The sequence below is a fragment of the Salvelinus fontinalis genome, chromosome 11 (assembly GCF_029448725.1).
Source record: "Salvelinus fontinalis isolate EN_2023a chromosome 11, ASM2944872v1, whole genome shotgun sequence".
Taxonomy (NCBI): domain Eukaryota; kingdom Metazoa; phylum Chordata; class Actinopteri; order Salmoniformes; family Salmonidae; genus Salvelinus; species Salvelinus fontinalis.
Genome location: NC_074675.1, coordinates 30,872,220 through 30,887,295, shown reverse-complemented (window position 1 = coordinate 30,887,295; position 15,076 = coordinate 30,872,220). Strand labels below are relative to the sequence as shown.

Genomic DNA, 15,076 nt, shown 5'->3' with positions numbered 1-15,076 from the left:
TGTTCACGACACACACGTTCTCCATTGTATGTGTAGAGTTGAGATTTCTCAGCAAACTAGCGTATATTATGTCAATCTTTTTTGTGACATTTAAATGTTATTTAAAAAACTGTTCTGTAAAATGGATGAAAGTGATCACTGTTAGCCTAAACAGTTTATTAATAGAGTAGAACTATAGCTAGCGATCAATAGATCTACATACACACCTATTCCAGTTCTCTCTGGTGTAGTCCGCAATAGTCTCTATAGCCCCTCCGTTCCGCCAGCAAGACCAATCAAGAATAAAGACTATGACCTTAGCGATTTTCCTCCAAAATAAAAGTCCCGCAATGGTGAAAAATACAAATGGTCGAAATGTATAACATTTAGGGAAGAAATGTAAGCAGTTTTTTTTTCTTCATATTGTTGAATAATGATAAATGTATCTCCTTTAAAGCACATAATATAGCATTGACATTGTTAGGACTAACAACATTAAAAGTAATGATTTTTATTGTAGATAATTATCATGGTAATATAACAAAACATTTAATGCTACTATTAATAATAGTAATAACAATATTATAATAATCAACTTTGAAAAACACTTAAATCCTATTGTTAATTAGCCCATCCGCATTGTATGAAGTTCAGTAAGTTTTTAATGTTGGACATACTGCTCCGTAGCACACAATTTCCTGTACACTGTGTTGCAGTAAAAGTAGGGCCCATTCTACTCAGGAGCACCGCTAGTTTCCAAATCCACAGTGTACAACCCAAGGAGCATCACTGCTCATTCTGCGGCCCTTAGCTTAAACGAAGTAGGTTTTTCATAATGGACATACATATTGCATCGTACACAATTTCCTGTACATTGTGTCATTCTACTCAGGAGAACATCAGCTTTCCACATCCACAGAGTTTATATTTTATTTTCTATTAAAAGACATGCACACGAAACAACCAATTATAAGCCATTATCAATGATCTGCTAACAGAGGTTAAATAAGAAATAAATATGATAAACAATGTTAATCCTACCAACAATGGCCTCTAGTCATGTCGAGGGCCTCCTTCGCAACAGGTCAAAATAGGTAAGTAAAATGTGTGAGTATACTTATTAGCTTACTGTACATTTGCATACAAAACACATCGTTATTAGCTAGCATAACAAAAACAGAGGCTGCATTTCTACATTTCAATGGGGCTAGCAAACAGCTAGGCTAAACACAATACATCTCTGACAACGGCTAACAGCTAAGACCGTTTGGACATGCATGAAAGGGATGTCATCAATAAACCTACCTAGTACAAAGCCACCGGGTTACATCTGAGCCGCTCCAACATTCGTATCTATTAGGGCTATAGTGTACTGTTTTCTAAAAGCTCACACATTTCACTGTAGCTTAACCAATAACCTTAAGGTCAACCTATTAGGTCTATGACAACGTCGCTTACCTTGCTACTTCATGTTTTATTGTAATATATCTGTAGACCTACTTGAAGCCCAATTACTGCCTGCCATTAGGCTACAATGGTTTGTTGAGCAATTACAAAAAAAACATTGTTATCTAAGCCTATTTTTAGGTCACCTTGATATTTTCTAAATGGCGAACGAGCGAGCGACTGACTTTGGCTTTACTCGTTCTTGTTCAGTTACACAAACTTAAGAAATGCAGAATTGACAATCAAACATAGCATACAAAATAGCACGAGAAAACACTTAAGACTACATGACACATGGAAAACGTATAATGCAAACACTTAAATACATACTAAGCTACAAAACAGTTCTTCTCTTGATGGGAAAAGTGTACTGTGTAAAAATAAAGTGATAAAAAAAAAAGATGACTTCAAATAGGCATAAATCATTTAACAGCTACAGCGAGCTCTTTAGCCTATATTCTGGATTCATTTTCAGCACGGGAGAGCTCCTGTAGTGACAGTTGTTTCACTTCGTAACGAGTGCACTGCATGGCATTTTGGGAAACGGGTGTGACATCTGTCGTTAAGCCTAAATTCCAACGCTATTGGGAAACCGGGCCCTGATCACTACTGAAAAGCGGTGTAGTCTGGCTGAAGTTTTGGAACTACTTATTCACTATACAAACAAGCACTAGAAGCTCTGACTATTGAAAAGCTTTTGTAGTGAATCTATAGTACTTTGACTACTTATTTACTCATCAACAAGTTATAAAAAATCTACCTGATTACTACAGGAAACACTAGTGTTTTTCTATTGCACCCTACTTGTGTATCTTGAATAGTGCATAAACTACACCATTCCTACAAGTCTCTACATAGTCACTACTGCACAAATATGTTGTGTGTAGTAATTAAGTAGTACTTTTTTCACAACGGTCAACCACCACCACTCTGGTCAAGAAGGCCCAGTCCATCACTGGGACCGTGGTCGTCCCACCCATACGGGGCGTTTTCCCCAAGCAGTGCCCGAGAAAGGCCCGTAATATTATCAAGGACCGCACACATCCCAGCCACTGACTGTTCACTCCCTTAATGTCGGGCAGACGGTATCAGAGCGTTGTGTCTCGGGACCGCCAGGCACAGAGACAGTTTCGACCCACAACGCCTGAACTGGTACTGACCACCTGCACACCAACAGCTCCTTTGCACCGACTCTCCACAACTTGGCACACATGCACTCACACACGTACACCATGACTGCTGCTACTAAACATCTACTTATTATTGCTTAACTATTGCACAATTCAACACTTTGCTCTCCACATTCCCCTCCCCTAACACGCGTGTAAATACTCTACTGTAAATTTGTTTGAGTGGCCTCCTTGTATTTATATTCATTTTATTCTATTGTTATTCAATTGAGCCTTTTATTTGCATTATTGTCATACTTGTGCTCTATTGTTGTTGCATTGCCAGGAGGTGAACCTGCAAGTAAGCATTTTATTGTACACCATGTAGATCCTGTGCACTTAAAATTCAGAAAAGGGACTCGCACATCTGCGCCATCTTTGTTGCAGGTGCATGGTGACAGTTGAATAAGATGAGAAAAACAAAGAAACCCGCACACTGCTCTTGCTAGTATCACTGCTCTTTATTAAGCTTTACGTACCGGCCTCAAAGCTCTAACGAAGGCCTTGAGGCCGATACGTACGTAAAGCTTAATAAAGAGCAATGATACTAGCAAGAGCAGTGTGCGGGTTTCTTCTTTTTTCTTATCCTGTGCACATGACAAAAACTTGAACTTGAACTTTTATTCCCATCTGACAGAAGACGTTATGTCCTAATTTTCTTTCTTTGCGCTTTTGTCCCGACTTCTTTCACGTGTTTCAGCAGATGAGCCTTACGAATGAATGTTCTACCACAAACTGAGCAACAGTGTGCTTATCACGCGTGTGAGTCAATATATGCCTCCTTAGGTCACCCTTCAGTCTCGACAGTTAAATGGTTTCTCTCCTGTGTGAGTCGGTATATGATCAGTTCGTATGTTTGCGACTGAAACATTTCCCACAGTCACCACAGCTAAATATTTTCTCTCCTGTGTGAGTCAACATATGCTTCCCTAGGTCACCCTTCTGCCTGAATCTTTTCCCACAGTCGCCACAGCTAAACGGTTTCTCTCCTGTATGAGTCCGTATATGCCTCCCTAGGGCTCCCCTTTGACTGAAGGTCTTCCCACAGACACCACAGCTAAATGGTTTCTCTCCTGTGTGAGTCCGTATATGTTCGGTCAGGTACTCTTTGCGATTGAAACTTTTCCCACAGTCACTACAGCTGAATGGTTTCTCCCCTTTGTGAGTCTTCATGTGCCTGGACAGATCTCCTTTGTATTTGAAGGTCTCACCACAAACAAGGCAGGGTTTCCCACCCTGACAGAGTCGAACATGGGCCTTCAGTTTACAGGTGGAGTTGTAGTGTTTTTTGCATAATCGGCATTCACTGGGTCTCTTCTTGGGGTGAGTCAAATGTCTCTGCAGGTCAGCTTTCAGTGCAAATGTTTCACCACAGTCGTGGCAGGAGTGAATATGTATAGATGTGGTGCTGGGTTTAGAGCGGTGTTCCCCCGATGGTGCGTTGGCATCCATTGGTGGGCTGCTGTAAAGTCCTACTGGGTGGCTGCTTACGGCTGAGCTGTGGCCAGAGGCATTGTTTTGATTACTTGGACGGTCACAAGGAATGTCGAGACCCTTTAGGTTGGTAACAGTGCCACAAGGTTTGAGATCCGCTGGTGTCGAGTCACGCTCTCTGTTCTCCATAGTCTGGGTCAAGGGAAGAGTTAAGGACTGAAGTGAGACCTCCTGATCACATTCACTTTTCACACAGGAAGGAGTAAATTTGAACTCTATGATATCAGGCTCCAGCCCTTGAAGCTGCTCTTCCTCCTGACTGGTCCAGAGTTCCTCCTGTTCCTCTTTAATCTGTGTGAGCTTTGGGTCCTCCTGCCCCAGACTGTGGCTCCACTCCTGCTCACAGTGCTGCTGTTCAGGGGGAACCGCCTCTTCAGAGACAGCAAGAGAGAGCTGCAGGGAGCCTGGAGGGAAGGAGGAAGAGCAGTTGAGCACTTGATTCATACAGGTGAATTATAGATCTCTATGATCTATACAGCCTTTAGACGTGCCTAAAGGTAGATAGCGGACTATTTGCTCTCAGTCGCACAAGCCCTAGGCCTATAGCCAGTTCACATGCCTACTATGAAACACACCATGTCTAATGACGTAAACTACGACACTTCCTGAGCTAATGGGAACAGGCAAGGGAACACAAACTTTGCTTCAATCTTTTGTAAAGTTATTTTATGATAATTAAGTTGTGCATTCAAAGTTTCCCAAAACTGTACCGCAATCAAGGATAAATTGTTCTTAGACCGTTTCTAGCCCCGACGTTCCTATGCTGTTCCTTGGTCAACGTCATCACATATATATTTGTATTGATGAAAACCTACACATCCCTCGTAAATGTTGAATAACATTTCATTTGAACTTACTCCACCCACTGTCTCCATCTCGGGCTGCTGGTATGAACCGCTAACTCCAAAAGCAGCATACTCTGACAGCATTCTGTTGTAGCCTTTACTACACAGTAGCAGGACTTGATGTGCCAGCTTGTACACAACCGGAAGCCCGTCTGGTATCATGTGGTATGAGACTGCAATCCACTACCATTGAGGTCAAAAGGCTAGGGCAGGGGACTAACAGATCAACGTCAACACCAGAAATGGCAGACAGCTGGGCTTGGGGCTAGCAACCCCATCCAATAAAAATGCTATGGTAGAAACGACGACAACAGATAAAAACAGCTGCATTGGACCTTTAAGACCTGCATGTTTAGGCTTTATTTGAAAAGTTTAAGTAGGAAATTGCATGAATTTTGGACTTTTAGAAAGGGCTCACAGAGCTTGTTTTTCCACTCACAGCTGTCCCCCAGTGTTAGTTACAAAGAGATGGTAATGAAGCAATACAGACCAAATTAAAGTGTTGAGTTTTTGCATGTTCTAGGGTTGGGCGGTATCCAGATTTTCATACCGTCATTCTCTCATCCCAGAATTTACGGTATTACCGTAGTACACAAGGGGGCGGCAAAATAAACGCACAAGATACCATTTGGCGTCTATTACCAGAACACTAACAAAATTTGGGAATTTCAAATTGAGGCTGCTTGCAAAATATGCTAACGAGCGCAGACGAAAATAAACTAATTGCAAAGACAGGCAATCCAGCTCATACATTTATACATATATAGATAGGATCTACCGAATGTAATTTTTAGTGAGTTTGGATATTTACAAGCAAATGTGCAAATAAACAAAGTTTCAAAAACATGCTTGTCTTAAAACCTGTTTGGGGTGCAAGCCCGACCTCGGACCGAAAATGACACCCCTGCAGAGCGCGAAATTCAAAATCTATTTTTTAAAAATATTTAACTTTTACACATTAACAAGTCCAATACAGCATTTGAAAGATAAACATCTTGTCAATCCAGCCAACATGTCCGATTTTTTAAATGTTTTACAGAGAAAACACCACATATATTTATGTTAGCTCACCACCAAATACAAAAGTGGACAGACACGTATGAATTATGATTATGAAGTATGAATTATGATTGAAGTAGCATGCACAACCAACCGAAATAAACTAAAACCAACCTAAAGAGCCCAGAAAAAACGACCTCAGATGACAGTCATATAACATGTTACACAATAAATCTATGTTTTGTTCATAAAAAGTGCATATTTTAGCTATAAATCAGTTTTACATTGATGCTACCCAAAAATGCTAATACATAGCTACAGTCTGAATCCAGCCGGGAGTAGCCAGAGAAAATACATACACCAACGTCGGCTACTAATTACACCTCATAAAACATTTCAGAAAAACATATGGTGGATAACTAATGAAAGACAGATATCTTGTGAATACAGACAACATTTCCGATTTTTGAAGTGTTTTACAGCGAAAACACAATATATCGTTATATTAGCTAACATCATAAGCTAGCATAAGGCAGCATTGATTCTAGTCAAGCGCTAGCCTAGCATAGTTAGCAGAGTTAGCATTCAACAGTTCGACATATATATGAAAAAGCATCCCAAATTGGGTCTTATCTTTCTTGGTACTCCATCAGAATGTTGTAACGGGGTCCAATGTCCAGTAGAGTCTTTAGTTGGGTTCCAGAACGAATGATTTCCCTCTTTGGTTAGCTAGCACGGTAGCATTGCTGCGCCAGAAAGCGTTTCTTCAAAAAATTCTTCCGTCGTTTCACATCTAAAGTCCAGAATAAATTGCAATAATATAATTAAAGTATATTGAAAAAACACACTTTAGGATGATTTTGTGACATGTAGCAAATAATATCGTAGTCAGGCATCATATTCAACGTTAACTACCTTGTTCCAGAAGCCGAGATCAAATTATCCTTCGCGCCCGGATTTTTATTTTAACTGCGCAGGTCTCACTAGAAGTTCTGTTATTCAGTCCAGGGAAGAGATATTCGACTCCTTTCAATTCTCACTTCCGCATTACAGTCTGGCGAACGCCTCTGACGTGTCCCTATGGTCATAAGTCAAATGGCCTTTTATAGAGAAGGTCTTAAAGAGACACATCGCATTTTGGGAAACTCAATTCGGCTGGGAAAATGGCTGTAAAAATATTTCTGTTCGACTTAGAGAAACAATTCAAACCTTTTTAGAAACTACAGACTGTTATCTATCCAACAGTAGTAAATATATGCATATTGGAAAATAAAAAGTTTCTTAGGAGGCCGTTTGAAAATGTGCACACATTTTCCAGTTTTTTCAATATTCAGCGTGCAGCCCAAACAGGTTAAGGAAGAAAAGTACTGGCTCTGGAGTAGCATGTGTACACGCTGTATCTGTGTGGAGTCTGGAGTCGCTAGGGCAAAGGGCCTGCCTGCTCGGAGAAGATGGGAGAGGAGCAGATGGGCCGAGAACAGAGGAGAAAAAAATGCAAGAAAATCATGTTGCAGTGGCAGCAGTACAGATAACTCATCCAAAGGGCTTTGACGGCAGAAGGCTAACACAATAAGATGCCATCACCTTATTAATTCAGCCACTTACATAGATAACTAGCAAGTTAAACTTAGGGGCCACGTTAACACAGAGCAAAACATAAGGAAATGGATGATACAGAAATCAGATGGCCATGCATCGTTTATGCAAAAAAGACCTTGCTTTTTCATTGTAAGCTCATTTACTTGTCTGGCTGCCAGCCAAATAGTGTTGCACTTCTGCTGAAGAAAGTATCGCCAAGACCAGGTTAGTTTAACCCATAAGAGTCTAAGTCCTGCCTACGCTAGGGGAGGGGGGTTTCTACTAAGATATATGAATTGTTTTAAGATGGTCATACCAAGGACCATTTAGCGATTTGATTTGGAATATCCCCCCCAAAAATCTTGAGTGGCGGTAGTTGTAGATCTTCTTGGCGTCATCAAGGCCAGAAGAACCTTTTAATAAAATAAGTGTTACATTAGCCTTCATGTTCCTGTAAAATGCTATCAAATGTGTACTGGAACAACTGTGTAGCCCCCATCCTGCCAGATCACTTATGTGAGGCATATAATTACGTCTATATTGGTATAATTTTCACATCATATGTATAGTTATATGTACACTATATATGCACAAAAGTATGTGGACACCCCTTCAAATTAGTGGATTCGGTTGCTGACACACCAGTTGCTGTGTATAAAATCGAGCATGCATTCTCCATAGACAAACATTGACAGTAGAATGGCCTTACTGAAGATCTCAGTGACTTAACGGGGCACCATCATAGGATGCCATCTTTCCAACAAGTTAGTTCATCAAATTTCTGCCCTGCTAAAGCTACCCCGGACAACTGTTAGCGCTTTTATTGTGAAGTGGCAACGTCTAGGAGCAACAACGGCTCAGCCGCAAAGTGATAGGCCACACAAGCTCACAGAACCGGACCGCCGAGTGCTGAAGCGCCTACCGAGTTCCAAACTGCCTCTGGAAGCAACATCAGCACAAGAACTGTTCGTCCGGAGCTTCATAAAATGGGTTTCTATGGCCGAGCAGCCACACACAAGCCTAAGATCACCATGCGCAATGCCAAGCGTCGGCGTGGCGTAAAGTTCACCGCCATTGGACTCTGGAGCAGTGTAAACGCGGTCTCTGGAGTGATTAATCACACTCCACCATCTGGCAGTCTGACGGACAAATCTGGGTTTGGCGGGTGCCAGGAGTATGCTACCTGCCCCAATACATAGTGCCAACTGTAAAGTTTGGTGGAGGAGGAATAACGGTCTGGGCTAGGCCCTTTTAGTTCCAGTGAAGGGAAATCTTAATGCTACAGCATACAATAACATTCTAGACAATTCTGTGCTTCCAACTTTGTGGCAATAGTTTGGGGAAGGCCCTTTCCTGTTTCAGCATGACAATTCTCCGATGCACAAAGCGAGGTCCATACAGAAATGGTTTGTCGAGATCGGTGTGGAAGAACTTGACTGGCCTGCACAGAGCCCTGACCTCACTAATGCTCGTGGCTGAATCGAAGCAAGTATCCGCAGCAATGTCCCGACATCTAGTGGAAAGCCTTCCCAGAATAGTGAAGGCTGTTATAGCAGCAAATGGGGGACCAACTCCATATTAATGCCAATGATTTTGGAATGAGATGTTCGACAAGCAGGTGTCCACATTCCTTTGGTAATGCAGTGTATATATAGCTGCGTTTTCTATTAGCTAAGCCGTAAGTAAGGTTGACTATGGAGCCATCACATACTGCGTTACAAGCCGTAGCTAGTGTGGTCCATACCTATAGTTGAGAACCCAAGGGCTGGGTATATTCCATTCCGATGACTAGCTTACTATTGACATTTTCCACAGGAAACACTAACCTTGTCATGTTTCCGGTGGGAAAAGGCATTGACGTGCTATCGAACACTAATGATGTTTTCAAACAGTAAGACCAAGATCAACATGGCAGTGTTGCCATTGATTTATCAAAGTTGTTCTTCATAATGTCTAAATAAAACATGTCTAGTGCAACCTCCATATCAAATTGTATTTGTCACATGCGCCGAATACAACAGGTGTAGTAGACGTTATAGTGAAATGCTTACTTAATAACTGCATTGTTGGTTTAGGGCTTGTAAGAAAATACCCCAAAAAAGTAAGACATAAGAATAACAAATAATTAAAGAGCAGCAGTAAATAACAATAGCGGAGCTATAAGCGGGGTACCGGTACAGAGTCAACGTGTCAATGTGCGGGGGATCCGGTGACGAGGTAATTATGTACATGTAGGTAGTTATTAAGGTGGCTATGCATAGATAATAGCAGAGAGTAGCAGCAGCATGGGGGGGAGGGGCAACGCAAATAGTAATACACTCACTAAATCCAGGTGAAGGCTGCAAGATGAAGTTGGTGAAGAGCAACAGCAAGAACTTGCAGTCAAAACTTCATGACTTTCGATCACAATTTTTGAAAAAGTTCATGCAGTGGACTTGTAGGAGCAAATCGGACAATTTTCATCCCCATAACGCGACAAATTTTGAGAAGACTTGACAAAAGTGTTCTGCTCAAACTCACCCATTCACTTTCAATGGAAGGAAAGCGAGAGAAATGGAGTGGGTGGGGAACGTTGAGCGATGCGAGCATGGGCGAGTGAGCTGAACAGGGCGGAACAAAAGTTGGGGAAAGCTGAACGTTATGCAAATCCTGCCCGATATTGCGGTGCAAGTGACCAATCGAAGCTCACCATAGCCTACAACCCCAAATGGATTGGCTGACAATGGCTGGTGATAGGTAGCACTACCTAGTTTGCTTGCTAGCTTGTTAACGTTAGCACCCACATGAGGTCAACACTAGTGTGGCTAGGCGAGTGCTGATTGTATAGTGAATCTTACGCAAACGCAGCGCAACGGAGTACGTGAAGTTGGTTTTAAATCACAAAATGTCTGGGGAGTACATGAATATGGTATTAAATCACAAAATGGCTGGCCCCTTGCAGTACGTAGTCCTGCCTATGTTGCTTGCGTAGTCCTACAGAGTTTTCTTTCACTCAAATATTGAAATGGACCGCGCAATTCCTTGTGCAGCGGCGGGGGCAGTGTTGAGTAGTATGAAGCTCTGTATTTTAGACCAAACTCACTTTGGTTGAAAATGGAACCAGGAAAATTGATTTTGTTCCTCTTTTTTTCACAAAGAAAATAATTCTAAATATATCAATTGGACCGTTGTCACTAATCAACTTCAAAATCACTTCAACTACAACATTGCTCTGTCTTGGTTTAGCTTAGCATTAAATAAGCAGCCTATTTTGCATTGACAACCAAATATAATCTCAGCGACTGTTCAGGGAAAATTAAAACGTTAGTGCTATTCAGGATCCTTGGGACATATACCTACCCTAACCCTTAGGGGAGAGTGGGGTAAGTTAGGCATTTTTTTTTTTAACATTCAGCATTATCTACATACACTACCGTTCAAAAGTTTAGGGTCACTTAGAAATGTCCTTGTTTTTGAAAGAAAAGCACATGTTTGGTCAATTAAAAATAACATCAAATTGATCAGAAATACAGTGTAGACATTGTTAATGTTGTAAATTACTATTGTTGCTGGAAACAGCAGATTTTTTATCTACATAGGCGTACAGACGCCCATTATCAGCAACCATCACTCCCGTGTTCCAATGGCACGTTGTATTAGCTAATCCAAGTTGATCATTTTAAAAGGCTAATTGATCATTAGAAAACCCTTTTGCAATTATGTTAGCACAGCTGAAAACTGTTGTCATGATTAAAGAAAAAATAAAACTGGCCTTCTTTAGACTAGTTGAGTATCTGGAGCATCAGCATTTGTGGGTTCGAATACAGGCTCAAAATGGCCAGAAACAAAGGACTTTCTTCAGAAACTCGTCATTCTATTCTTGAGAAGTGAAGGCTTTTTCATGCGAGAAATTGCCAAGAAACTTTAGATCTCGTACAAGGCTGTGTACTACTCCATTCACAGAACAGCACAAACTGGCTCTAACCAGAATAGAAAGAGGAGTCGGAGGCCCCGGTGAACAACTGAGCAAGACGACAAGTACATTAGAGTGTCTAGTTTGAAAAACAGAGTCCTCAACTGGCAGCTTCATTAAATAGTACCCGTTAAACACCAGTCTCAATGTCAACTTCTACGCAGAGTTCCTCTGTCCAGTGTCTTTTGCCCATCTTAATCTTTTCTTTTTATTGGCCAGTCTGAGATATGGCTTTTTCTTTGCAACTCTACCTAGAAGGCCAGCATCCCAAAGTCGCCTCTTCACTGTTGACGTTGAGACTGGTGTTGAGCGTGAAAAACCCAGCAGCGCTGCAGTTCCTGACACACTCAAACCAGTGTGCCTGGCACCTACTACTATACCCCTTTCAAAGGCACTTGAATTTTTTGTCTTGCCCATTCACCCTCTGAATGGCACACATACACAATCCATGTCTCAATTGTCTCAAGGCTTAATAATCTTTTTGTTTAACCCGTCTCCTCCCTCCTCAGCTACACTGATTGAAGTGGATTTAACAAGTGACATCAATAAGAGATCATAGATTTTCACCTGGATTAACCTGGTCAGTCGGTCATGGAAAGGTCAGGCGTTCCTAATGTTCAGTACACTCAGTGTATATCAACAGGACAGTATAATTACAGAAACTTTTCAAAGCACTGGTATTGAGTTCAGATTTCTATCACCTGAAGCATGTGCACAAGATAAAAAAAAATACATGCACGAGACGCATGCATTCTTGCCGAGCTCGTACACGTGTTCACATGGTTCTGTGCATGCTTCAGGTGATAGAAATCTGAAGTACTACCAGAGCTTTGAAAAGTTTATGTAATTATACTTTCCCGTGGATATGTCTCACATTCCTACCATCGTCGCCCGGACGACCGGTAAAGTACATTAAAATATAATTGAATCAACATTCCGGCTTGTAGAGGTTGTGAGAGAAACTTTCCTGATTCAAACGCTCATTTCAAACGCTCATTCGGGTTTCCAGGCAAGGGCGTAGCTAGCTATACTACACTAAACAAAAATATAAACGCAACATGTAAAGTGTTGGTTTCATGAGCTGAAATAAAAAAAACTCCGAAATTATCCATACGCACATATTTCTCTCAAATTTTGTGCACAAATTTGTTTACATCCCTGTTAGTGAGCATTTCTCCTTTGCCAAGATAATCCAGCCACCTGATAGGTGTGGCATATCAAGAAGCCAGTGGAGGCTGCTGAGGGGAGGACGGCTCATAATATCTGGAACAGAGTCAATTGAATGGGACAGAGTCACATGGAAACCATGTGTTTGATGTATTTGTTACCATTCCACTAACTCCGCTCCAGCCTTTACTGCAAGCCCGTTCTCCCCAATTAAGGTGCCACCAACCTGTGCAAGAAGCTGATTAAACAGCATGATCATTATACAGGTGCACCTCGTGCTGGGGACAATAAAAGGCCACTTTAAAATGTGCAGTTTTGCCATACAACACAATGCCACAGAGTTTTCAAGTTTTGAGTAAGTGTGCAATTGGCTTGCTGAATGTCCACCAGAGCGGTTGCCTGATAATTTAACGTTCATTTCTCTACCATAAGCTGCCTGCAAAATCGTTTTTACGAATATGACAGTACGTTCAAACGACCTCACAACAGCAGACCACTTGTAGCCACACCAGCCCAGGACCTTCACATCCGGCTTCTTCACCTGCAAGATCGTCTGAGGGAGGGTGCTGAGAAGTATTTCTGTCAGTAATAAAACACTTTTGTGGGGAAAAACACATTCTGTTTAGCTGGGCCTGGCTCCTGAGTGTGTGGGCCTGGACTATGCCCTCCAAGGCCCACCCATGGCTGTACCCCTGCCCAGTCATGTGAAATTCATAGATTTGAGCCCAATGAATTTATTTCAATTGACTTATTTCCTTAAATAATCTGTAAGTCAGTAAAACCTTTGAAATGGTTGCATGTTGGATTTATATTTTTTTTTCAGTTTAGCTATTTCAATAAGCTTTTCGTGAAAGACAGTGAAACTTACACATAACTGTTCTTTAAAATTGATTAAATAGTGCTCACTTTTAGCCTAAACATGTTAATAATTGAATAGGATTGTATCTAGTTATCAGTAGATGTACATACGAACCTATTCCACATAGTTTTATCTCCGGTGTGATTCGCAGCATTCTCCGTAGCCGATCATTCTCCTCCTGGTACTCCACTACCGCTTTCTCAACTGCACCGAAAATCTCCACAGCAGCTTCCGTTAAGCGCTCATTTAAAAACACACGAAACGACTGTAGTTTAGACATGTTCAGTCGAATGAGAGTTCGGTAGCCTATTTAGTTCGGTCTGTGGGTCTTTCTTTACTACACAAGAAAGCAAATTTTCTTCTATGGTGTTATGGCTTCTTCTTCTTCTTCGATGGGGTTTAACGGCGAATGGCATCCAATGTTAATGGCGCATTACCGCCACCAGCTGGACAGGATATTGAATAACAAACAACAACAAAAACATTGCGGGAAAGGGGAAAACCATATAAAAGAAAATTAAACACGTCAACTAACAAAATCCATGCCACTTCTTTAATCACAGTCCACTAAAAAAATACATCCCTACACAGGCACAGGGATTTCTTGCACTGTGAAATCACAAAGACCCAAACTTTCAACTGCATTTCACAATGATTCCAATTTTCTTAGACTTGTTCTCTTCTTGTGCTGTACAGTTTGTGACCATTACAATAAATAATACAAATACCACCTTTTTAACATGTAGCATTGGTCGTGGTGGCTCTACTACCCTTGTTTCTTCCCCACCACTTTTTCCTTACAATCTTCTCACCGCCTTCAGATAGGAGACATGCTGGACACTCCTTACCCTAGCCACCTCATTCTCCTTCACCCTAACAGGGCACTCCAGGAATTCAAGTGCATGTTCACCTCCACAGTTGCAGCATTTCCCTTTATTTGGCATACAATACTCTTCCCTTCTGCACACACTTGACACATTAACAAATATTTTATATTCATGACACTGAAGGGGCTTGTGCACAAAAGCTCTTACATGGTATCTCATGAATCCTAACTTTATATTTTAATTTATTTTCTCCATCCACCATACAGGTCAGTCGACATGCTAGTCTGGCTTCTTCATCTTCTGCTGGTTTTATGGCAGACTACAATCCAAATGGTTTATTACTGCCACCAACTGGACAGGGTTGAAAAAAAACCAATGTAAAAATAAAACCCATACGTGATAGGAAAAACTAACTTAATCCACCCAAAATAGACAATAAAAAAAAAACATTGACAAAAACAAAACCCCAAGACTTCCACTTCTTCCTTCCTTTAAATCTCCATATCTCCCTTCTCAAGCTCTATAACCTGAGAGGGTGGTATGGCTTGAGACAATAATCTATGCAACTCCTCCGCCGAGAAGACTTTCAGTCCCAGGAACCGTTCTGCTGCATCCACAATGATATCTGCTTTCCTGGAGTTCCTCTCCCCCTTGGCAGTGCCATTAATCATCATAGCTATAAAGGCCACAAAGTCCACCTTCTTAACCTTTAACATATCTGGGTCCTGCTGTTAAATGAAAACCCCATGCAGCCTTCGGTG

General features: G+C 41.4%; 1 protein-coding gene across 1 annotated transcript; it reads right to left on the bottom strand.

Annotated features, from left to right (window-relative positions):
* Positions 1–474: 474 nt before the first annotated feature.
* LOC129865510 (zinc finger protein 135-like) lies at positions 475–13,880 on the bottom strand. Its single transcript, XM_055938364.1, has 2 exons — positions 13,603–13,880; positions 475–4,492 (listed from the first exon to the last, which is right to left on the bottom strand). The coding sequence occupies exons 1-2, from the start codon at positions 13,766–13,768 to the stop codon at positions 3,438–3,440; spliced, it is 1,221 nt and encodes a 406-aa protein (XP_055794339.1). The 5' UTR covers positions 13,769–13,880; the 3' UTR covers positions 475–3,437.
* Between the last annotated feature and the right edge of the window lie 1,196 nt (positions 13,881–15,076).